The sequence below is a fragment of the Delphinus delphis genome, chromosome 11, assembly GCF_949987515.2.
Source record: "Delphinus delphis chromosome 11, mDelDel1.2, whole genome shotgun sequence".
NCBI classification, from domain to species: Eukaryota; Metazoa; Chordata; class Mammalia; order Artiodactyla; family Delphinidae; genus Delphinus; species Delphinus delphis.
The window spans coordinates 42,913,555-42,936,224 of NC_082693.1; the positions used below are offsets into that span (position 1 = coordinate 42,913,555).

The 22,670-nt window shown below is 48.7% G+C and overlaps 1 protein-coding gene across 1 annotated transcript; it reads left to right on the forward strand.

Annotated features, from left to right (window-relative positions):
- Positions 1–810: 810 nt before the first annotated feature.
- Positions 811–2,098, forward strand: HOXC4 (homeobox C4). The gene is made up of 2 exons (XM_060026256.1): positions 811–1,249; positions 1,743–2,098. Exons 1-2 carry the CDS (start codon positions 811–813, stop codon positions 2,096–2,098), a joined length of 795 nt encoding a protein of 264 aa, XP_059882239.1.
- The last annotated feature ends 20,572 nt before the right edge of the window (positions 2,099–22,670 follow it).

The window sequence follows — 22,670 nt, forward strand, 5'->3', positions numbered from 1 at the left end:
GGCAAGGCTTCTGAACTCTGCTTTTGCCAACCACTTCCTGTCTCTCTTCAGCGGGGGCTCAACCCCCAGACCTCCAGAAATGACGTCAGAATCATTTGCATCCCGCTGCCTCTACCTGCCCGGTCCAGCTGGGACCCTGCCTCGCCGGCCCCATGGCCAGAGGGTTGGGTGAGTGTGCATGGGGAAGGGGGCTGGACTCTGGTCTCCTTGGATGGGGGGCATCCCAGGCTCACCGGCTTCCTGGTCTCAGCCTGGGCCTCTCCCCATCCAACCTCCACTCCAGTCCTCATTCAACTTCCTCTTCCTGCGAAAGAGGGGCGCTGCCACGGTGCCCTACACAGACTGAGACAGGACCGCCATGAATGGAGACCTCTGGAAAAGCTCGGGAGCCGAAGCCCGAGGGGCCCACCGGAGGCCCAAGGGGAGACCCTGGGAGGGGGCTGAATCACAGCCTCCCGACAGCCCCCCAGTGCCCAGGCTTTAGAAGGGAGCTGGGGCTTCCCATCTCCTTTTGCAGGGGAGGGTTGTCAGTCGGCGGGGTGTGCACTGGGGGCACCGCGGCCCCTGCCAGCTAACCCCGCATCACCGCCACCACCCCCCCAGCACCACCACCACCACACACACAAAAAAAATTGGATACATTTTGAATAAAGCGATTCGGTTCCTTATCCGGGGACTGGGTTGCTCCGTGTGATTGGCCGGCGGAGTCACATGGTGAAAGTAACTTTACAGGGTCGCTAGCTAGTAGGAGGGCTTTATGGAGCAGAAAAACGACAAAGCGAGAAAAATTATTTTCCACTCCAGAAATTAATGATCATGAGCTCGTATTTGATGGACTCTAACTACATCGATCCGAAATTTCCTCCATGCGAAGAATATTCGCAAAATAGCTACATCCCTGAACACAGTCCGGAATATTACGGCCGGACCAGGGAATCGGGATTCCAGCATCACCACCAGGAGCTGTACCCACCACCGCCTCCGCGCCCTAGCTACCCTGAGCGCCAGTATAGCTGCACCAGTCTCCAGGGGCCGGGCAATTCACGAGGCCACGGCCCGGCCCAGGCGGGCCACCACCACCCCGAGAAATCACAGCCGCTCTGCGAGCCGGCGCCTCTCTCAGGCGCCTCCGCCTCCCCGTCCCCAGCCCCGCCAGCCTGCAGCCAGCCAGCCCCTGACCATCCCTCCAGCGCCGCCAGCAAGCAACCCATAGTCTACCCATGGATGAAAAAAATCCACGTTAGCACGGGTAGGCAACTTTGCTTTTTGCTCTCCCCCTCCCTCCCCTCTTCCCCAGCGCTCCCCACCCTCCTCGGCCCCCTCCGGCCCCCGTCCTCCTTTCTCTCCTTCCCCCTCTCTCTCCAGGAGCGACTCTGGGTTAGCACAATTGAACTGGATTTACGAGCGAGAATGGGTAATTACATCCCCCATAAATTTTATGGCTTAGCTACTCTGGGCAGTCCGAGCCATGTGCTACGATCTGTTCTGTATGTGTGAAAACTATGCTCGCTTTCTAAGGGCGCATAAATAATTCAGTGTCGTTGCAATGAGGATTCCCCTCTTATTACACTACAAAGTCTCCAGCTCCCTTCAACTTCTTTATAACCCGTTTAGCTTGATGACTTTATTTCCACCACCCCCTCCTCCTGTTACAACAGAGCTGAGGATGGGGTGAGGGTGGGGGGCGGGGAGCCTGCTGCCTTTGAACCCCACTATTTGCTTTTCCCCTCCCCCTCCCTCAGTGAACCCCAATTATAACGGAGGGGAACCCAAGCGCTCGAGGACAGCCTACACCCGGCAGCAAGTCCTGGAATTAGAGAAAGAGTTTCATTACAATCGCTACCTGACCCGAAGGAGAAGGATCGAGATCGCCCACTCGCTGTGCCTCTCTGAGAGGCAGATCAAAATCTGGTTCCAAAACCGTCGCATGAAATGGAAGAAGGACCACCGACTCCCCAACACCAAAGTCAGGTCAGCGCCCCCGGCCGGCGCTGCACCCAGCACCCTCTCGGCAGCCACCCAGGGCACTTCTGAAGACCACTCCCAGAGCGCCACGCCACCGGAGCAGCAACGGGCAGAGGACATTACCAGGTTATAAAACATAACTCACACCCTGCCCCCACCCCAGGCCCCCATCCTCCCCTCACACACAAATTGACTCTTATTTATAGAATTTAATATATATATATATTTTTTGGTTCTTTTCTCTCTTCCTCCCACCTTATCCCTTGTCATTTCCAAACAGACAAAACAGATAAACAAACAAGCCCCCTGCCCTTCTCTCCTTTCCACTGTTAAGGACCCTTTTAAGCATGTGATGTTGTCTTAGCATGGTACCTGCTGGGGGTTTTTTTTAAGGCCATTTTGGGGGGTTATTTATTTTTTAAGGAAAAAAAGCTGCAAAAATTATATATTGCAAGGTACGATGGTCTGGTTTAGGTGCGTTTCAGGGGAAATGAGGAAAAGAAAAAAGGAAAGAGATTTTTAAGCCAATTCTCCTCCTTCTTCTTTCTCCTCCTCCTCCTTCCCCGCTCTTTCCTTAGGCCTTTTGCATTGAAAATGCACCAGGGGAGGTTAGTGAGGGGGAAGTCATTTTAAGGAGAACAAAGCTATGAAGTTCTTTTGTATTATTGTTGGGGGGAGCTGGGAGGAGAGGGGGGGAAGACAGCAGACAAAGCTAAATGCATCTGGAGAGCCTCTCAGAGCTGTTCAGTTTGAGGAGCCAAAAGAAAATAAAAATGAACTTTCAGTTCAGAGAGGCAGTCTATAGGTAGAATACCCCTCACCCCCCCATTGTGGTTATTGTGTTTTTGGACTGAATTTACTTGATTATTGTAAAACTTGCAATAAAGAATTTTAGTGTCGATGTGAAATGCCCCGTGATCAATAATAAACCAGTGGATGTGAATTAGTTTTACGTCAATGTCTGATGGTTTCTTTTTATCCCCCTCCTCCTTCTGACCTGGTATAACATCCCACCTTCTCTATATAGTTGCCGAAGTTTACTCTAAGCAAACACACAAATCTTAACTCTCAACTCCAGTTTCCCAAGGTCCTTAGAAGAACCAGCAAAAGATTTGGGGCAGAGGATCTCAGGGGAGGGGATGTGGAAGATTAGGGCCAATTTCTCTGAGTCTGCAGAGGCCAGACTCTCCTGGGGGTACTTAGAGTGGAGCTGGGGGGGGGGTGTCTCACTTTTCTAGAGTTAAGCACAGTGCCTTCTTTTGTCTATTTCCTTCTCCTCTCTTCTCCTTTCTCTCTGATGAGTAGGCCTGCCTAATTTGCAGACTAGAAGGCAAGTTTAGGGAGTTGGGAGGAAGAAGAGTTTTCATCTTTGGGAAGCTCTTTGGGAATAAGGGATTAAGGAAGATGCCCACTCAGCATGCCTGTTCTCCTTAAAAGAAGAAACATTTTGAGCTGGTGACTCTGAAGCAGCAAAGTGACCTGTCAGGATGGCTTCTCTGTTTGTTTAGACTTGGAAAGAAGGGTGAAGTGGAGGCCAGAGGCCTGGGAGGCCCCCTTGCATGGGTAGGCCTCAAAGCCTGATTCCTAGAGATAATGAAGCACTTTTATTTTTTCCCCCTAACTTTTATCATGGACCTGCCAGGTGTTGAGAAAAGACACAGGGAGAGGTAGGGACCACCCCTCTTCCTACAACTTCCCAGGTCCCCGCAGGGCTTGGGATAGGCAGAACAAGGCTGCCTGGTTGTAAAAAAAAATTTTTTAATTGTTTCCTTGGGGGCTAAAACAAACAAACAAACAACAACAAAAACTGAGCTGGATTACCTGAAGGACTAATTTAGGCCAAAGCCTCCAGCGAATTCTGGTCCTGGGGCCCAGGCTCTGAGCAAGGCCTGCTCAAATGTTTGCTTGTTTGTTGGGAGAAGGTGAGGAGGTAGTTGGTGAGCTTCTCAGGCAGTTTAACCAAATTTCAGGATGGAGGGCTATCAGAGGTAGAAGAGAGAGGGAGAAGATATCTGGGGTAAGTAGGGGAGCCCTGGATACCGCTGTCCTCTCTCCCCAGATTCTGGAGTGAAAGGCAACAGAAGAACCAAGTTATGAAAATCTGATTTATTTCCTCTTGAAGGACTTGCTTGCTGGTACTTAGCGTGTGTGTGTGTGTGTGTGTGTGTGTGTGTGTGTGTGTGTGTGTTGGGGGGAATCAGTCCTGTAGGTCTACTTTCTCCTCCCTCAATGGTGCCCTGGGGACAGCAAAACAAGCTGCCTACAGTGTGAGGAAGCAGGGCCAACAATTATCTGGAGTGATTTTATGTAATCAAGTGAATTAGGGGCCAAATCTGACTGTGGCTCCCATCATCTTGAGGCAATTGATTCTGGGGCAGGAAAAGGGGGTCTAGTTGTGCTTGGGGGAAGGAAAGGAAGGTCTGAGGGGTGGACCTGGGTGTCTTTCCCATCCTGGAAGGAAGCTAAGATGGAAAGAGAGGGGAAAATGGAAATTGAGATCCACAGTCCTTTCCTAACTTTGCTCATTTGGTTTCAGGGGAATTTATTCCCTGTCCTCCCTAAAGTGGAAGAGGTGAAAGCAAGGGGGGGAAAATTCACTCTCTTTTACGTCTTATGCTTTTTCCTGAACTTGCTGAAGGGACATGCTCTAGCTCCGGAAAAGCAGCATAAAAGGATTGGGACAGTTCTTTTATTTTTCCTTCTTTAGGGGCTTCTGTTTTTAATTCCTCTTCTCACATATACACACATGGTCACTCTGTCCTTCCTCTCTCTGTCCTTCTCTGTCTGAAAAGGGGAAACATCAGACATCCCTAGTTTGTAACAAATAAAACAAAACTAAACCCTCTTACATTTGATTTTTGGAAAATTTTGGCCTCTGGCCTTCCCTCCAGTGAGCTCCATTCTCTCCTCTTTCCCTAAAACTCTCCTTTGCCTTGGACCTGGCCACCTAGAATGGGATCAGGCTGGCTGGGAGGAGTAGGATGTCCGATGTGGGGACCGACCTGGGCCGGGGCTCCTAGCTCCAGCTGTCTTGGTCCACTGGATGCTGCTACAGCCTCACTGGGAAGCTGAGGGCCAGAGCTTTTATTGAAGTTGGGTTGAGCAGTGGGAAAAGGCTGGGGGGGTGGGGGCGGGAGGGGGGTGGGGGGGGAGCGGGGAGGACGCAGCCCAGGTTCACGGGGAGGACACAGCATTTTCTCTCCCATTGCCTTTATATTCGGCAGCGCCTCTGACCTCTCCCCCACCCCCATCTCCGACCCTCCCAAGCCAGCCCTTGCTCAGCCCCTGGTCTCCAGATAGGATGCCACTGCTTTTGTAGGGCTGGAGATTTCTTGCCCCGCGTAATGGGAGAGGCAAGACGCATGAATGCCTGCTAGCGTATTGTGTGTCTCTCCAATGGCTAAGTAAAAAGAAGACGGGGTGAAAACGGCGACACCAGTCTTCCAAGGTCCTTCTCTCCAAGCACCAGGAGATTCCCCACAGGTCAAAAATCCCCTTGACATGTAAGTAGTTAGCACTGATCGGCTCTGGGGGTGAGGAGCACAGCAGTTTCAACTCTATCTCTGTTTGCGGTTCAATTTTTATCTCAACTCCCGGTCTTGGTGAGGGAAGGCGGGAAATCCAATCAGGAGCGGAGGGCTTCTGCTTGGGAAGAATGGAGTTTCTGTGCAGAGTCGTGTACCTGAGGAGTGAAGAAACTTGGCTCAAAAAGGAGAGAGAGAGTCGAAAAAGTGAGCCTGATGGGAAGGACTGGGGAACTTCGTTTCTCTAAGGGCCTCTCGCTGCCACTTGTGTGAAGTTTCCTACAAAGTTTTCTCTGCAATCTGTGCATCAGCTTTTTTTGAGCATGGACTGGGCGGATTGCAATCCAGAGACATCTTCCTGCTGTTAGATGTATGTATATGTGTGTGTTTGGGGGAGTGCTAGGGAAGATAAACAATTAAGGGGTTCTCTGGAGCTTGGGGCCAGGGTACGCTCTGCTAGGCACAGTTTGTCTGCTTTTCTAAGATTAAAGAGACTGACTCCGAAGGGTGTCCTTGAGACGGAGGGTGCTACAATGGGGAGGAGCAGCGTGCTGGGGCAATTTCACCATCTTTTTCTCAGCTTTTTGCCCAGTCCTGGGGGAGCGTGGTTCACAAAACCACTTCTCATGGTTTTCCACAGCTTCTATCTGGCACCCCACTTTTGGAGAGCTAATTCTTATGAAAGTGTTCCCCTTTCAAGAAATCCTTGTCTAACTTGGAAAAAGAGATGGAGGAACCCCCAACTCCAGCAGCCATCAGTTGCCGAGGGAATATTTATTACCTCTCTGGATATCATTACCTAAATACAATTTTATGAACTTCCTAATCTGTTAGCCTGATTTATCTGGATGGGTAGGGGCCCAAAATAAACATTTGGGAGATTTAGTAGAAAAAAAAAGTCTTTGCCTGTAACCAATCTTTCTGATGGAACTGACCACCCCCCTCAGCCTGCTTTTTCTGCATCCCATCTCGCTAGCCCCGTTTCAACTTTTCTCCTGCAGTGTGTGGCTGCTCTGAGTGTCCAAGTTTCAGCTGCTTCTTGAGAATTAAAAATGGTAGGGTGAACCGTTTGAACCGGAGACCTAAAGGGCTCCCTCAGCCATCTTAAAACCTGTGCGGCTCCAGGAGCTCAGATCCCCTTTGGACTTGGGGAGCAGAGAGAAACCAAGGTCTGCTCACTGCCCCCCACGTCCAAGCCTCTTCTCAGGCTTGGCTCTCCCTCTATGCCTCGGGATTTTCCTGCTCTTCTCTCTGGTGTCAGCTCTGTAGCTTCTTTGAACACAGGATCCACCCAGAGGCCAAGCCCACAACCGTGCAAGCAGGGGTAGGGTCCTCCGCAGCACTCACTGTCTTCCAGCCTGCCGCTTCCTGCAGGCCCAGCTAGCTGATGCACTAGGAGGCAGGGCAGACAAGAATGGGTAGGGAGGGTCTCAGAGTATGTTTGAGTGTCAATAGGGTTACACAGTCTAATAAATGGAAAGGGACTATTTTAAATTTCCAGTCCCCATCAGCAATTGCTAGGTTCCCTAAGATGTAGGGTCCTGTAGGATCCGCTCTGCCAGCTGCCAGTGGTGATGGGCTATGGATCCAGCCCGGAGAAGTGTCACCTCTACTCACTCCTTTCTGACCTTCTCTTCCAGCATCAGAGATTGGGAGTGGGAAGTATATTTGAACTTCTGGGCGGAGAAACCCTAGATCACAGCATATCTGAGGCACGGCCAAACAGCCCAACCCTAGGTTCCCGCTCCCGGCCTCTGGCTTCCCAGGAAGCCGGGAGTAAGACAGCAGGGCACAGAGCAACTGCCTGCATTCGGGCCGGGGCCGGGGGCAGGGTGGGGGGGGAGTGGGGGTGGTCACAGCTCCCCTCTTCGCAGCGGCCAGGGTCTGGAAGATGGCGAAATGTGACCAGCCCGGGCAAAAGCGTGGTGCGAGGGCGAGATGCGAGAGGCCGCCGGCGGCCCGGCTCCTCCTCCGGTTTCCACGCCGCGTCCGCTCCGGGTGGGTGCGGTGTCGCCTTCAGCTGGGTCACGACCCCGGGCTCGCACGGAGGACAATAGGGCGCGGGGCGGGGGCCTAGGGCTGCGTGGCCGGCCGAGCGGGTTCACTGGGCGGTGAACTCCGCTCCACCTCCCGGGACTCGCCCTTTAGAGCCCAAGCTCCCTTTGCTTCCCCCTATTCCACCTTCCAGATTTTCGTGGAAAATGGAGCGGACTCTCGACGGCTCCTCTACCGACCCCCCCCCCCCCCCCGCCAAATAAGATTTCATTTTCTGGAAATGAAAGGATAGTTTTCTCTGAGTTACAAGAGCAGGAAATGGGACCCTCTCAAGATTTCTGTGTGGAAGGACGGAGAGATCTAGTTAGTAGTAAACATTCCCAAGCCGGGACTTGGTGACTCTGAAGAATCCCAGGTCATCGAACCAACAGTCTCCTCCATCAGAGGAATTCCAGGCAGACAGTGGGTCCTCCCCCCCCCTCCACCCCAAATCCTAGGGAGAATTGCCTCCCTCTTCCCCTGGCCTTTGTCTCTGGATGTCAGGTTAGGATTAGGGCTCTTACGAAAGGGGGCGGCACCTTCTCCAATCTGATGGACGGGGACAGGGCTGGGTTATCCATGGGAGTGTGGGAATGAGTCACTTGGGAGATGTCCCCCAACCAGTTTGTTCTTGTTCTGAGGTGTTGCCCCCCTCCACTGATTGCCTGGCTCCTGTCTGTGACTCTGTCCCTTTGGGCGGTAACCCAGTGTTTGTAACTTTGTACATGTGGAGTCTTTCCACTCAGCTGGAACAGACCTTGGTAATTAAGGTTACAGAACAGGGGTTGAGTTCTAGCTGGAGGAGAGGAAAGCTGGGGAGAGGAGAAAATGGGCGAGGTGCGGAATATTCCCCATGTGAATTTGCTCCTCCCTTTAGCTGCCCTTCTCCAACCCCCCACCTCACCCTTATCTTGCCTGATCGGACTCAGAGGTGAGATGGGGAGATGTGGGCCTCCCAGCTGGAAACCTCTCTTCTTGGACTCAGTCTCTCTGATGATTTTGAACCATTTTGGAATGTGACTGCCTCCAGCACTGTCTGTCTGTCTGCCTTTGCTCGGCATTTTCAAGGAAGCCTCGCATTACTGCTGTTTTCTGTGCTCCGTATTTCCTCGAATTCTTGCTCCTCTGCCCTGTCATTTCCCAATAATCTGCGGGGACCATCCCCAGCCCCAGTGCCCCTCCTCAAACTCCCCTCCAACTGAGAAACAGGAGAGGAACCAAAAGGTAGGGGCGACAACCTGGGAGGCACAGCTGAGGTTCAAAGGTTCCTGGCTGAGCCTCCAGTCCAGGTCACTTCGGGGGCCCATCTGACCGCTCCAGAGTGGCCCCTCCGCCAGCAGCAAATAGAACAAGGTTTTATAGCCCGGGGCAGATGTTGGTTTAGTCTTCTCACCCGGATTGCCCTTTATCTCTCCTCCACCAAAGAGGCTCCAATCTCCACCATACCTTTGTTCTCTTTCCTTTTCCCCCTCCTCCCCCTCGTCTTCCTCCGTTTGATCCTGCCTTTCCCCCTCAAATTATTTCTTTAGATCTGGAAGCATCTGTTCCTGACTGCCCCTCCCCCGCACCTCGCTTCCTCTTCCCCCCTCCCTCCCCCTCTAGCAGTCAAAGAAGCCCCCAAATGGAGGGCCTGGGGCCTCTCGTCTGTTCTGCTACCCCAGAGCCCAGAGACCTTTGAGGCCAAACCTTGAGACCCCTCCCCAACCCCCAGTCCCTTTCATTTCATTCTCCCAGTTAGACAGGGTCCTGGAATTGCACAATTTGAGTCTTGGCCTCCAGGGACCAGTCTGTCCTCTCACTGGGACAGTTACCCATTAAATTCAAGTAAAAGTGGGGAATCTGAGGTCGAAGGGTTTGGTGCTGAATTATTTAGATAATTGCCCCAGTTCTCTGCTGGGCTTTTTTGGGTTCCAGATTTTGAACATACCTTCATATTCTGACCATAGAGGGGAGATGGCCTTTTCTAACCTCTGTACCTGGTCATTCTTTATCACCCTCTCCTGCCCCTTCCCTTGGTTGCAAAGTTATTTTCTGCGAAATTAGAATTTCCCTCAATCCCCCCCAGAATTCTGTAACCTAACTGAGGAGGCCAAGGCAGTGTCCACTGTACACATTGGAGGGTCTCTTTTCTGTGTCTTCCAAAAAATAAAAAAGACACCAAAAAAAGACTCCCTCACATCCTCCTTCTGTCCACTCATATCCAGGAACATGTGGTCTGCAAAGCTTGATGGAGAGGGTGGTAAACTTAATCAGGGTGAACAAGAGCCTGCCTTATCCTCTTAGTCCAGTTGGGTCTCAGTGCAGATCATTCAGGCCCAAGACTCTTGGACTCTGTCTGGTAGACCTGTCTCTAGCAAGAACCCACCTTATATTCCAGAGCGCCAGACTGGAATAATCCCGAGGTCCTTGCCCTCATGCCCACAGTTGAAAACTGATAGAAAAGAGTAAATCCTCCTCCCTCCCTTCCCTCCAGCTTTGTCCTGAGATTCAGCCCTGCCTGGGATCCTGCCCCTCTTCTCTCCTTGAAGATCAGTGGTTGGCCAGGAGCCCCAGATTCATGCTCCCCCGTTGCTCTGCCACTCAGTTTCCATAACAATGAGCTGCAACTGAACTACCAACCCACCCCTGACTGGTTGGGTAGACCTAGACCAGCTAGGGTGTTCTCTGGGGGAACCTGATCTAAGAAAGATACAGGAGACGGGAGCCCGTATTTTGTTATAGCAGCTTTGCTAATTAGGTTGGAAGAGGGAAAACTGGGGCGAGAGTTCCTCCCTGCAATCTATAACTTCACACAGCCCTTTCTCTCTGCATACGTGTTTACATAGAGGTACACCCTCAAAACACGCATGAGGCCAGGACCTTAACACGTTCATTTCTTCTGTTCATATATGCATAGGAGGTGAAGTTGCTGAAAGCATGCCTGCGTGTGTGTGTGTGTGTGTGTGTTGGAGGCTATGAGTGACAGAGAATGACATCCCAAGTAGAGTACCTATGAAGTAGGTGTTTTGACTTATCACTCATATCACTGGTGATAGAGGCTTTTGCTGTCCCCTATTCCCCATACACTGCTTTAAAAGGCCTGCCCGTTTGCTGAAGGCCATGTGGCATGAGGGGTCACTCCTGATCCTACAACTTGGCTCCATAGGCCTGGGGCGGCTATATAAAGAAGGAGGCAGGAGTCAGAGGCGTCTGGAAGATCAGATTCCTCGCTTAATACTCTCACTTACATGTCAAAGTTAAATCAAATCCACAGACATTTATCTAACCCTCCAGTCTTCACTATTCTGCCCATAGGCGGGACCTGGGAAACCACCACCGCTACCACATAGCGGCAGCAACTGCAGAGTAACTACCTCCTACCAGTGTTCTTAATTGCCTTGGGATTAAGTGGATTAATGTACGAAAAGCACTTAGATGAGTGCTTGGCATACAGTAAGCTTTCAGTAAAAGTGCTATCTATTATGATTATTAACGATAATAGGCATTTTCTTAAGTGTTTACTATGTACCAGGCACTGTGCTAAATTGATTTCCTTCGAGCCTTACAATAACACTGCAAGGAAGTTGTTATATCCCCATTTTACACAAGGGGAAGCTGAGTGAGGCCCAGGTAGCTACTGATATGCCCCACTGGCAGGACCAGGACTCCAATGAGACTTGCCTGGCCCGAGAGTGGGCACTCTGAGCCAATGCTTTGCTCGTAATGGACTTGGCACTGGCTGTCAGTATGGGACTGAGTTTGGCAGGAAGCGCTGCTGAGGGTGTAGGGACAGCACCAGCCCGAGGGCGAGCAGAACCTAACCTGGGTTTTGCTAACTTGGCTTGGTCTTGCCTCGACAGGTTCTTGTCTTCATCAACAACAGACTCTGACCCAGTGGTTCACTAACTTTTTGGTCTTAGGACCCCTTTACACTCTTAAAATGATTAGAATCTCAAAGAGCTCTTTTTCTATGGGTTATACCTATCAATATTTACCTTACTAGAAATGAAAACTGGAACTTTAAAAATATTTTAAAACAATGATAAATCTATTATGTTATCATAACTAACTTTTTATGAAAAAATAGCATTTAGTGAGAAGAATGTCACTGTTTTACATTTAAGCATATCTTTTAAATGTCTAGCTTAGTAGAAGATGACTGGATTCTTATATCTGTTTCTGCATTCAATTTGTTGTGATATATTGTTTGTTTGAAGTATATGAAGTACATAGCCTCATGCAGATACATAGTGGGAGAGAAAGGACTTCACAGAGCTCCTGAAAGGGTCTTTGGAACCCCCAGGGATCCTTGGACCACACTTTAAGAACCACTGATCTAACCAACTGAGAAAACCAGCAGAACTCACTTCATGATAACTATATCCGACACATTTTTAGCTCTTTAATGGTGCTTCTAACGCCAAGACTCCTCATCATTTCACTAGTCCATGCTGTATTTGAATTGTGTTATCTTAGGCAAGTTACTCAATTTTTCTATCCCATAGATTAAATGAGAAAGATAGATGATAGATAGATATGCATACATACAAATATTTATATGCTATGTTATCAGTGCATATGCATTATTTTATTGTGAATATGTAGAGTAAAATATAGATTTATAGATAAAATAGTTTTTATGTTTAGCATAGTTTGACATGGGCAGCTTAGCTATTCATGTCAATCTTGTTTTTCCAAAGGGGAAACTGAGCCAAAGAGGAGTGATGTGACTTGCTGAAGACGAAATGCTCAGCAAGTGGTGGACAGGAGACCAGAACTCCTGTCCTCTGACTCCAACACTTGTGCTCACCTACTCAGGATCCCTCCCTCTGAAGACGTGGCTGCGTGACATGCACATGAAGGTGGCTGGGTGCCATGCACTGTTTATGGAAGTACATGTGGTGGTTTTATCTATCTGAACATACCTATGTATGAGAGGAAAAAAAAATATCTTGTATCCCCTGCATGTGAAGTTGCAGCTTTATTTAGAGGTACAAGGCACCAGTTTACTAATGTTTTCCCTTCCTCACCAAACTCTCTGTGTCTGTGGTCTTGGTCTTGATCTATCTAATTTCAGGGACATTTCTTCCTTCCAAGTCCCCTGTTTGTACATTCTCACCGGGGGTATGTAGATAACCCAGTTCTTCACATGAGCACACAGAACAGGCACACCTGGAAGTAACAATCTGATCCCCTTCTTCTTTTTTTTCCTGGGCATCACGTGCAACACACCTTTTCAAAATAAGTGATCTACACGTGTACAACTAAGGGAAGGATAGCTGCCTGAGCTGAGATGTGTATGTGTCTCTGCAGATGCAAATGTGGAACCCTTGGGCGTCCATATACTTGTCTAGGTAAGCACCATGCAAATGTATGAGCAACTGGAACCTCAGTAATTTCATTAATCTGATAGGAATTTATTCACAAATTCTATATTTTACGACTGCATGAGGCTCATGTTTATGCACGGTCCAATGAGAAGAACCCTGGGTGGGAAGCAGGCAGCCGGAATTCTAGTCAGAGCTTTCTGCTCCCAGTTACCTTAAACAAATCACTTACCCAGTGAAGGCCCTCCACTTCCTCATCCATTTAATGGGGAGAAATAGAGTTTCAGCTACATCTCCAGATGGAGAGTGTAGTGGGGAAAGAATAAGAGATGCCTGCATGCATGTGATTCTTTTCTACTATGGAAAAATCTAAACAGAATCATGGAGGGAATAATATAGTCAAACACTCATGTACCCATCACCTCACTTTAACAATGATCGACCCACAGCCAATCTAGTTTCACCTAGATTGAACCTAACACCACCTCATATACTTTGAAGCAAATCCCAGACATCACGTCATTTCTTCTGTGAACAATTCAATAAATATCTCTAAAAGGTAAAGAGATTTTCTACAACCTAACTACAATATGATTATCATACCAACCTAAAAAATTTCAGCAAAAATTTTTTTAGCTTTTAAAGCATGAAAAAGTTCTAAAAAATGCAGAACGGCTGACTTCCTTGTGCCTCATGCTCAGCATTGATGAATGTCAGAAAGGGAAAATGAGGAGAATGGGGAGGAAAGGGTGAAGTTTCCTTTTGTATTTCCCTCTTAAAATCCCAGTGCACCTCCAGAAACTCCCCTCTACTCATTAGGTCCATTAAAAATGGACTGAGAGGGGATCCTGGAGGTCTAGATGTGCTAGAGGCAGCCAGAAGGGGCCCTTGGAAGGTGCTGCAGACTTCATCGTGGAAGAAAATAGTTGTTGAGCCAGAGGAATCTGAGCAGAGGGCCTGCCCAACCATTCTCCAGCATCAGATTTCACCTTTGGCTTGCCAGGCATTTGAGAGATGTCTGAAGTCTCATTGGAGTCATTGATCTCCAAAGACATGCAGATACATGTAATAGCATCCTCATACAGAAACCCAAAAAGATATGCACAGAGGCACAGGCAAATCCACCCGTTCATATACAGGTCATGTACAAACACATGCAAACATTCAGAGACAGATGCAAATGTACAAGTAGATGCAAACTCAGGCATGTGGGAAAACACAGAGACACAAACCCAAACACTCTGACATATGTGAATATATAGGGATACAAAAACATGCAAGTCCTGGAAGAAAAATACAAAAACACAAATACCAAAACCCAGAGGCATGCAAATGAATGTTGGGCCATTTTTATTCATGAGCAGCTAACATGGTCAAGCCCCATTCTAGCTGGCTCCTTCCCTCTCATCCTATCAACTGGGCCAAATATTGGCCAAAGCTACAATCTGAGTCACATTCATGCACATATGTGCCTAAGAGAAGTCATCCCAAGGTCTTCCCACTGCTCCTGCCAGCACAAGTTTTCTATCTCTCAGCCCTCTCTCTCCCAGAAAGACAAGACTAAGAGTAGAGTGGCATGGTATGTATGTGTGCATGTGTCCACACGAACACATGTTTCTTTGTCCTAAAAAGTCAGCTTGGTGAGAAGGGGAAGGATGCTGGTCATGTACAGACTGCAAGTCACCTCAGGCTGACAAGGGAACACTGCTTTGCCTACACTGTACCACAGCTGTAGGTTAGGCTGATTTTTCACTGAATTGATTGACCCAAGTGGGTGTTTTGGCATCTTATAGACATGACCTGAGAGTGCTTTCTCTGGGCCTGAGTGAGGCTGTCAGTTGTCTGGGTTTGATATTTTTGAGTGAACTTACCAATCAGTTCAAAGTATAACAGCGATGGAACTGAGTAGATCAGGTGGTTGACTAGGCCTCACATGGCCACAGAGTGATTCTAAGTCAAAAACGATGGGTGGGATCTGACAGTTTAAAAACAAGATCCATCAATTAAGCAGAGATAAACCAGTGGGGCTGTGTGGCACTGTGTTCACCAAAACTAGTCAACTGGCTAAAATGTTCTCGTTTCAACCAATTTTTGCAAGATGCACCAGCAGCACCTGAGAGTCAGGGAACCCAAATGTTGTGTGCATTGAAAGTTGGATCTGCACTGGCATTTAGGAGAAGAAAGGGCTGTGTTCGTGGCTGTACATTTGGAAGAATAAAGCTGTGATGCAAGGCTGCGTGTTTGATTTCATGAGTGCATCTATCTGGAGCTGTGTCTACTTACAATGAACATCACTGGTAACATAGTAAAAGTTGTGTAGTGTAACCGGGGATTTCCTTTAGTATGGAATCACAGAATGTTAGGTATTGAAGAGACCTTGGAGACAGACCACCAAACACTGGGAAAAGGAAGTTTCTAACCAGAATCTTTGGCCTGGAAGGAACCCTGTGAGGTTAACTTGACCGTCTCAGGGGGATGAGAACTTACCTGGTGTGTTCAGAGAACACAGGTGTCTGACGACTTTCATGACTGGCAAATTCTTTCTTATGTATACTCGGCATTCCTCATGCTAAGCTCAAGCCTCTTCCCTTGCCTCCAGTCCTCAGAATTGGACAATAAGAGAGATTTTGTTTGTTTGTTTGTTTGTTTTCCTTTGGAGCTTGAGGAAGGCTTGACAACCTATTAAGGAAAACTCTTTGTTCAAGACAGCCTCTTTCCTTACCTGAGGCTGGAGGTAGGATGTGAGAGGCAAAAAAACGTGTGCTTACCCCTTTGCTCTTTGCCCTGAGACCTTGAACCCGTCTCCAGGTCTTGACCAGCTCTAGGGAGTGGATTGAGGGGAGCTGACACGTAATGTGGCACAGAAACAGAGTCTTCTCCTGCTTATTAGAGAGGTCCTCTAATTTCACAGAAATCACAGATGGGCTCCAGTGGGATTGTGGAGCATGGTGTGGGTATAAGGCATGTGCCAAAAAAGTGGCCATAACCAGGCAAGAGAGTCCACATTAACATGATGGTTGGTGCCTGTGTTCTCTGCCATGGAAAGCAAGCTCAGATCCTGGGTTTTGGAGGTAGCAGTTCCAAAAGTATTTAGCTGAAATGCAAAGCGAGCCAGTTGCAGTATGACATTGGGAAGAATACTGGTTTGGGGAGCAGAATACCTGAGTTCTGGTCTCTGTCTGAGCCTCAGTTTCCCTTCCTTTACAATGAAGTGGTTCGATTAGGTTATCACAAAGATCCTTCCAGCTCTGAGACTCTAAGCAAAAACTAGAGGATGCTGTGGGGCGGGGAAGGAATACTCTTTGTAGCAAATCAAATGATGGACTATGTGTCTCTGTGAACCAAACCAGGCACAGAAAACTCTCCATCTTCATTCCAGAGGTGGTGGGGGTTGGAGGAGTGGGGTGTTAGCTGTGGTGTCTCCTCATTTGACGACTCAACCTTTCCTACAGGGCCCCTGCAGACACACCGTGGGGAGCTGTCTCCCTTAAGGACTCTGCCCCTGAGGGGAGGGAGGCAAAGACAAGATGGGGCAGGACCATGGGGAGGGTGTCTGCAGGATGCCAGCAGCCAGGTAAGAAGGGAGAAATCCGCCCACTCTCTGCTTAGTTTCAAATATCAGAATAAAGGGATCCAATTTTATAGCTTTCAACTGAAGTTAATGGATAATGAGATGCAGGATCAGCCTTATGCAGTGATGCCGTTTAAAGCCCCTGGGAAGGCTCTGTTTCCCCCTCCCCAATTATCCTGCTGCTGAAATGCCTTAAGTTCCACCATTAGGGCACATGGTGTTAAGTGCAGTCCTCTGCGCATCACATCCTTTAAAATACAAAAGCACCGCTGGGATACTTTATCAAACAAGGATAGAATCAGAAAAGTAGTGCTTAGGGGGGATGCTCAGGGAGACGAGGGGCTCTGAAGATTAATCTCTAGATGCTTCTCAGTTTCACGTTGGCTAAGCCTTAGGGGAAAACTAGACTCTGCCTGGGGAAGTGGGAACTCAAGGACTCCCCTAGAAACCAGGTGCCTGAACTCTGGGTATATTTCCAGTCTTGGGAGAGGGCTGACTCTAAGTGGGGAGACTAGTCATCATGCTGAAAAAATCACAGAGGCTGCCAGGGAAGCTGAATTCAGGGAGATGAAAATTCTGAGTGTACCTGCGCTTGGATGGGCCAGCGTGGTAGAAGTGCCTCGTGGAGCTGCCTCTGTGTGTCCAGAGGATGCAAAACTATTTCAGAAAAAAATTTTTTTTCCTTTCCATGGTTATCTTCTGTTTATTTAACCCAGGAGGCATGATTTGGAACTGTTAAGACCTAGCAGATGGGGAAATACACAGCCAGGGTTCAAACCTGGCTCAGCGACTTTGGGCAGGTGACTTAACCTTTCTGAGATCACATTTCTTCATCCCATTCAGTATAAAGCACCTGGCATATAGTAATCCTCTATAAATGGCAGCGATTATAGTTATGAGTATTGAGAGGGCTTCATGACCCTACCCATGAAGTGGAACTGAGTCACGGAATGAATAATCGCCGCATTCTGAACAAATCAGAGGCCCAAACACTGATAATTCCTTCATAATCTTCTCACCTGAATGGAATCCAGTCTTTTTCCAACTTAATTTGACCTCTCAAAAACTGGTGATAAAAGAGGAAGAAAGAGTTCGGGACCCCCTCAAAGCAGCCTGGAAACCTTAGGTTTGGGGCAAAAATGGTCTTCCCCACAGACAGGATGGGTGGCTGCCTTCATGACATGGTTTAAGAAAAATCATATACCACCCTCACACAAATCTATATACCATGCCACTTGCCATGGATCTGAAGTTCCGTCATTATAGCTATTTCTTTCCACCTGGGCAATGGTCCCTGCAGATTCCTACCAAAAAGCACACAGTTTCCTGGGAGAATGTACATGTGAACACATTAGTTAAGGTTTCCTAATCTGGCAATCTGGCTTTTACCCAGTGGATACTGGGCTGGGACTCAGGACAAGTAAGTTTTGATAGAACTGGGGATATGGAAAGGCCAGAGGGATACAGTGGAAAGTGTGGGCAGCAGAAAGACATGAGGACTAGAAAGAGAAGAAAAGACACCAAATGCGCTATGGGACCTGCTGAGAATGTCAACTCTGCCACCTACGGTTTAGAGAGGCTAAGAAGTAGATGCAATTCTAACTTTTCCAGTTCACCTTGATATTGACTCGACGTGGCTCTTGCACCCTCCAGTCCAGACTGGCTTCTTTCCAGGAGCAATTTTGTACTTGGGCAGAGAGGCGGAGGGCTGGCCTCAGCATCCTGGTGGTCTGAGCAGTAACACCCAGGATCTCAGTGACTGGCCAGGCAGCTCTGGCTCTGACCAAGCCTACTATGACAGCAGCTTCAGTTCCCCACCCTGGACTGGGGCTGAGGAATGAGTAACTAGGAGCGTACTCTGCAGATCACTGGGACTCCAGGGGGCCTTTTAGATGGTCCAAGCTTCTGGGTCTACCCAGAATCTGTCATCCAAAAACATGTCTGGTTTTCATTTTAATTAAAATCTCTGAGAAGATAGGAATTTACATTTAAAAGTACAAAGAAATATTTTAAAAAGTATAACCACTGTCATGGTTATTTACTCAGGAAAAAATATGTGTATGAATATGTACGTACGGATAAATTTATATACATATGCATATACAAACACACATATGTCTTCTTTCTTTCCCTCCTCCCTCTCTCCTCCTTTTCTTTCCATTGCCAAAAGAGGCCGATAGATGTGTGGGGCCTGGAATCTCCAAGGTCTGGCCTGAACAGGCTGAAGGCCACTGATGTTGTTACATTTGTAGGATGGGTGACCCGTCTACACTTGATTCAGATGTTTTGGCATCATGGCATCAAGTACCCTCTCTAACCCCGTCTGCCTGGGAACGCTGTGCAGTCAGTTCCTGCCCCAAAAGAGCCATCAGAGAAGTTAAGAATTTGGTTCCTCCCACATTATCCTAGATACTGCTGTGATGTCAGGGAAACAATATTAATACCTACAACTCTCTGGGCCTCAGCTACTCCCCTCCCCAGCCTTTCCTCCTCCTAATTATGGGGAAACTTCCCTAACAGGGATGGAAAAATCTGGGAATGGGAGAGGAGAATTAGGACTGGGGAGACTGTTAAGCAGGTGTAAAACACCGGGAGGGGTTCTGTAAATGCTCATCTCTGAGAGGGTGACTTTGTGGATGGGAGGAGAAGGAGCTGAAGGGTGGCAATTAGCTTATTATTGTCTCCCCTGGGTGTTGTGAGACTTCCTTAGGAGACACGTGAAAAAGCCGAGGGAAGACAATAAACACACATCTAATGATATGCTAAATAAATTATTATTGTTATTATTATGACTATTATTATAGCAATTGCAACTTGCTCCTTGCATCCAAGTTTCCACTAGAGATGGGAATTGGTCCCCTTATAGCCAGGCCTCCACTCCTGCCAAGATGCCCCCAGACTCCCCCACCCTCAGGAATTAGTGGAGCAATTGGGCAGGGGAGACCAGGCTTCAGTTAACAGCCACTGGCCCGGTTTCTGCAGGGGAGCAGATAAGGAGCTCAGCAGAAACGTGTAAGGCCTCTGCCTGGTACCTCTGCTCATGAAGGAAAGCAGGAAAAGCGCTTTGCCAAGAAAGGCAGGGCTTATACCTGGGGAGGACTCAGTGAGGGCAAAAAGCAGACCACAGGGGATGGGTCACAGAAATAAAGGGTAAATAAATATATAAATTAGGGACACCCAACCCAGAGATCCCAGGTTTCCCAGCCCCATATAATCCCGGCAACTGTCCACACTGTGTACGTGCTTGGCTGGGGACAGAGCAGATTGTTTTTAACAGCCTCTCAAAGGGGTCTGGTACCCAGAAACAGCTAAGAGCCATTCCAGCCCAGGTAAAGGGACCCAACCTCTCCAGGCTCAACAGCGTATGGCCAGCATCTCTTCATTTCCTGCCTTTTGGCCAAAGACAATTGTTATTTGAACCCTGCAGGTTCTGCGGGTTACAGCAAACCACCTCCACCTCCTGGCCCGAGCCCAGCTACCTGCCCAGAGTCCAGCTACCTGCCCAGAGTCCAGCTTAGGCAAACATACGCAAATGCAGGCCCATCAGTTCTCTGTCTGCATTTCCATAGGGAACGCATCCACCAACCGGGTGGGCATTAGGTGTTGCAGGGTGGCAGGGGGGGTGGGGGTGCGTGGGGGTGGTGGGGACCGGTTATCTGCAGAGGAAACTGTCAAAGGCTGGGGGACTAGAAATGAGATTCCAGGTTTAACCTGGGCCCCTCTCCGGACCTCAGTCCCTCACCCAGACACCGGGCAGATGGCCTCTAAGGGTCCTTAGGAGAAAAGGGAACCAAATTTGGGAGGGTTATCCCTGCTTCAAGCCTTGATGCGATCCTGCAGCCCTGGATCCTCGCAAGATGGGGAGACTCTGAACTTGCCTATCTCACCCCATGCCAGTGACTGCCTGTCCCCAAACCCCCAGAAGGAACTATTCTGCAGGGACCAAAGCAAGGGGGAATTAGGACAATTAAGAAATAACTATATGAAACAACCTGAGCAGGGGGTATGACTGGATCAGAAAATTTGTGAGCCCTTTTACAGTTAAAAAAATTTTTTAAACATTAATTCTGATCAGTTTGGTAGCATCCCTGGGGCAGGGCTAAGGCATAGAGGTGTTTCCTCAGCTGGGCTAACTGCCTCCACTGATTTATGTTTGTTTCATTTGTATATTTCTTAATGGATCAAGTCGGGGTTCCTCTTTGGGCCCCTCAGGCCCACTGGCAGCTCCATCCTAGCCCAGGTCTCAACTCTGGTTTAGTTTTAATATATTTGGGGGTCTGGGAAACCAGGAGACTGAGGGCGGGGGGCAGAGCCTGCCTTTCCCCTCCCCTATTTCCTGGCTCCAGATGCCTCACTCCACTCCCTAATCCCCCATCTCAGGGCTCAAGCTACCATCTTGCCCTGGCACTAACCACTGGTCCCACCAGAGCGCACTGCAGCCAGTGACCACGTGATGCCCCAGCCCGGCTCCAGCCTGGACACCAGGATGCCCTAGCCTGTGGTGGCCAGTGGTCAGGGAGGGTGAGACTCCCTCCGCCAAAAGCTTTTGAATTGATTGCCATTCAGTTTACTGCAACAAGTAGTCATATGTATTGGACGACCCCTCTGTGGCAGGCAGCAGAGAGAGTCCCTGCTCTGGAGCTCCATTCCAGTGGGCAGGGGTGGGAGGCTGGCTCTTGGCTTTTAACCCCAGCAAGGGGTCTCCACTCCCTTCCCAGCATACTAGAGATCTTGGAAGCCCTGCTGGCCACTAAAACTAAGCGGGGAAACGCCTTCACGCAAACCATTCAGCAAAGATGCCTGTGACTCCCCAGTTAAAAAAAATGAAGTGGGCTTGAGGGTGTCTTTTTCCCAGGGGATGGTTGGTGCAGGAGAATTGTGGAGCCTGGGCTCAGCGGCACCTGGAAGGGGGCTGGCAGGAGAGCCATGTGGGTGTGAGTAGGAGAAGTGAGGGACAGAGGTTCAGGTCCCTGCTCATTAAGGTCAAATTCTCCCTATAAAGGCCCAAGGCAGGGTTATTAGGGAGCTGGAGGGGCCCCTTGAAACCCCAATTTGGGAAGCAACAGAGAAGAAGTGGTCCAATGGAGCAGAATTAGGCCCCTGAGGCCCAGGCCTCAGAGAAGGGAGGGGTGAGGAAGACCTTCCCAAACTCCTATCAGAATAGGCCCAATACTGGAAAATTCATCCCTCAATCCACCAGGGTCCCCAGGGGCACAGGAGACCCAGGCTAAAGCAAGCTTTATTGGGTCACATTACCTCGATTTTCTGGCCATATTACCAGAGAACAGAGTGGCAAAAGTGCAGCCCACTTTCTGCCCTGTCCCTCCTATATTTCTTCATTGCTAAAGCCTACTCTTTGAGACCCCAAAATTAGGGTTCAAGAGAAATGCACCAGGATTGCGAGAGGGGTTGGGCGGTAGCCGATCTTTGGTGCATTAAAAGCCAAAGCGAAGGCCCTTTAAGGCCTTCTCCCTCCCTCCCTCAGTGGAGAGTATCTCTGGCTGGTAGGACAGTTCAATGCCTCCCCTTCCTTAAGACCCATGCCCACCTGCGCCAGCCCCTCCCAAAGCTGGCCCCACTTTCAGTGGGTGCCCGCTGTTTACCTCTTTCCTCCCTAACTATCTGTGCCGAGCCCCAATCTCCTTCCTTTTGCCTCCTCTCCTGGAGGCTTCCTACGCTCTGTCTACCCTCTTGTAACTCCATCCTCCATAAGTAAAGAATTCTGGTAGCTGGTTTCCTTGTTGGCCAGATACAGCCTCTCCGTTGGCCCTCTGGAAACATTTCCGTGAACAAGTCTCTCCCAGCCCCTGCATATAAATATGCCTGTACAGAGATAGACTGGCCTAAGCCCAAATACACACACATCGTGAGATAATTACACCCTTATATACATACAGATATCTCTATAGAGTTATATTCGCAAGTGTCTATAACTCTAGCGAGATAGCAGCATGTACATATAGGACTATAATTACTTATGTCTATTTTTATAACTATGCAGTTATAAATAGATATGCCTATATATAGTGATAATAATATAGAAATATCTCCAAAGCCATATATGGCTCTAAGTGAATGCTCTAACTACACTATATCACAATCAATAAGTATATATCTCCTGATACATAATTCCAATGATATACATTTATCTATATAGCTGCTCAGAGATATTAATCTGTCAGGATATCAAATGTCCATAAAGCTGGATGGCTAGAAAAGAGTCGTATATTTTCCCATATATAAATCTGCTCTTACAACTACTGTATATGC

What these genes read in the sequence shown, in the direction of transcription:
- HOXC4 (XM_060026256.1), top strand. Translation starts at nt 811, where the DNA reads ATGATCATGAGCTCGTATTTGATGGACTCTAACTACATCGATCCGAAA. An exon ending in AAAAATCCACGTTAGCACGG is followed by an intron (nt 1,250 to 1,742) that starts GTAGGCAACTTT and finishes CCCCTCCCTCAG; the next exon opens with TGAACCCCAATTATAACGGA.